The 1945-nt window shown below is 62.2% G+C and overlaps 1 protein-coding gene across 1 annotated transcript; it reads right to left on the reverse strand.

Annotated features, from left to right (window-relative positions):
• LOC108526015 (myosin-7B-like) lies at nucleotides 1-1934 on the reverse strand. The gene is made up of 5 exons (XM_017866728.1): nucleotides 1747-1934; nucleotides 956-1082; nucleotides 748-866; nucleotides 462-658; nucleotides 1-319 (listed from the first exon to the last, which is right to left on the reverse strand). Exons 1-5 carry the CDS (start codon nucleotides 1795-1797, stop codon nucleotides 10-12), a joined length of 804 nt encoding a protein of 267 aa, XP_017722217.1. The 5' UTR covers nucleotides 1798-1934; the 3' UTR covers nucleotides 1-9.
• Nucleotides 1935-1945: the final 11 nt, after the last annotated feature.

A 1945-nucleotide genomic window follows, 5' to 3' on the forward strand; every position in this document is an offset into this window, starting at 1 on the left:
CTCCAGAGCCTAAAGTGCCTCCTCGTGGCTGTGCTGCAGCCGGAAGAGCTCAGTGCCCAGGCCACGGGCCTCCCTCTGCGCCGCCTCCAGCTCCCGCTGCATCTCCTCCTCCTGCCGCCGCCGTTCCTCCAGTGCCCGTTCCAAGTGCCGCTGCTTCTTGTCCAGCGCAGCAGCTGCTGAGGTCGCCCGCTCCAGCTCCAGGGTTACATCCTCTGACTCTGTCTGCAGCCGTAGCTTGGCCTTCTCCAACGACGAGCACTTGGCGTTGGCAGCCTCCACACCCTCCTCTGCCTCCTGCAGCCGCAGTGCCAGCTTTTTTCTAGGCCATGGGGCCAGACAAGTTGTGGACCATGGAGGCAGGGAGGACAGCCCCAGCAGCTCCCTTCACCCACCCTCAGTGGGGCTCAGAGGCACAGGCATAAAGCTCTGCATGGCAGGGGCCTGGCCAGCGAAGCACTCACTTGGCCTCCTCCAGCTCCTCGGTCCTCTGGATGGCATCTGCTTCGTACTTGCTCCTCCACTGGGCCACCTCGGCATTGGCCTTGGACAACAGCCGCTGCAGCTCAGCCTGGGCCTCAGCCTCCTCCTCGTGCTGCTCCCGCAGGAGGTCACAGTCATGCCGCAGAGCCTGCACGGCATGGGCCAGGGCGCTCTTGGCCTGCAGGGACACCAGTGACCTCAGCGTTGGTGCAGCCCACTGGCTCTGGCACCCACCTGCCCACTCCATGGTCACCGGTGCCAGCCCACCTTGCTTTCCTCCTCTAGCTGGCGCTGCAACTCTTCCAGACTTTGGGCGGCCAAGGCCTTCCCACGGCTCAGCTGACTGATCAGACACTCCTTCTCCTCCAGCAGGCGACTCAGCTCCCCTGCAGGCGAAGAGGCGAGCGGGCAGGTCAGGCTGGTGAGGGCTGCACCAAAGCCCTGCCTGGTGTGGCCAGCTGAGCCCCAGCCTCACCGCTTTCCGTCTGTAGTCGCCCACGCTGCGTGCTTGCGTCTGCCAGCTGCCGCTGCAGCTCCTCCACCTTGATCTTGGCCTCACTTAGCTGATCCTCATAGGTACGGCACAGCTTCTCTGCACTGGCCTGGGATCCCAGGTTGGGGCAGGGGTTAGATGTCAGAACAAGTTTGTACATCAGAGGGCAGGATCTGGGTCTGCCAGTCAGAGACTGGGATCTGGGATCGGAAACTGGTAAGCTAGATGTGGGCCCAGGAATCAAAGGGAGAGCAGAGCCCCAAGTTCAAAGTCGGAAAGAGATTCTACTGCTGTGCTTAACAGACACGTGTCAGAACGGACAGGGCTGGGCCAGTCCCAGGGCCGGTGGGTCAGGGCGAGAGTTGGGATGGTAGCTGTGGAGTCAGCTGGCGACAGTGGTCAGAGGTCAGCTGTCAGGATTATGTGGCAGAAAGGTCAAGGCTAGGGTGCTGGGGTTCAGAACAGGAAGTCAGGACAGGTATTAAGTCAGAGTTCAAGAGTCAAGGGCTGGGGTCACAACTACTGCTGGTTCAAGGGTCCAAGGCTGGAAGTAGATGCTGGGTCAAAATGACCTGGAGTCAGGGAACAGGGCTTGGGAGTCATGGCTTAAGGTCAGGACTGGCAGGAGGCTGAGAAAAGGGGTTGGGTGCCAGGTGAATGGGTCAGGGCTCAGGATCAGGTACCGGGTGGAGGGGTATGGGGACAGTATTGGCTGCTAGGGTTGGGATTGGTTTAAAGTCAGGGTGGGTATGGGGTGAGGAAGGCGTGTACACCTTGGCGCGGGTCAGAGTCTCCACGTTGGCAGCCAGGTCGTCCACCTCCATGCGCAGCTCGCTCTTCTCCTTCTCCAGCTTCTGCCGTACCCTCTGCAGGCTGTCCACCTGCTCCCCAGCTCCGCCGCGCCCTCCGCCTGCTTGCGCCGCAGCGCAGCCACCGTGGCCTCGTGCCGCAGCGCCGCCTCCTCCAGCTCCC

This window comes from Rhinopithecus bieti, unplaced genomic scaffold, assembly GCF_001698545.2.
Source record: "Rhinopithecus bieti isolate Rb0 unplaced genomic scaffold, ASM169854v2 scaffold_61722, whole genome shotgun sequence".
Taxonomy (NCBI): domain Eukaryota; kingdom Metazoa; phylum Chordata; class Mammalia; order Primates; family Cercopithecidae; genus Rhinopithecus; species Rhinopithecus bieti.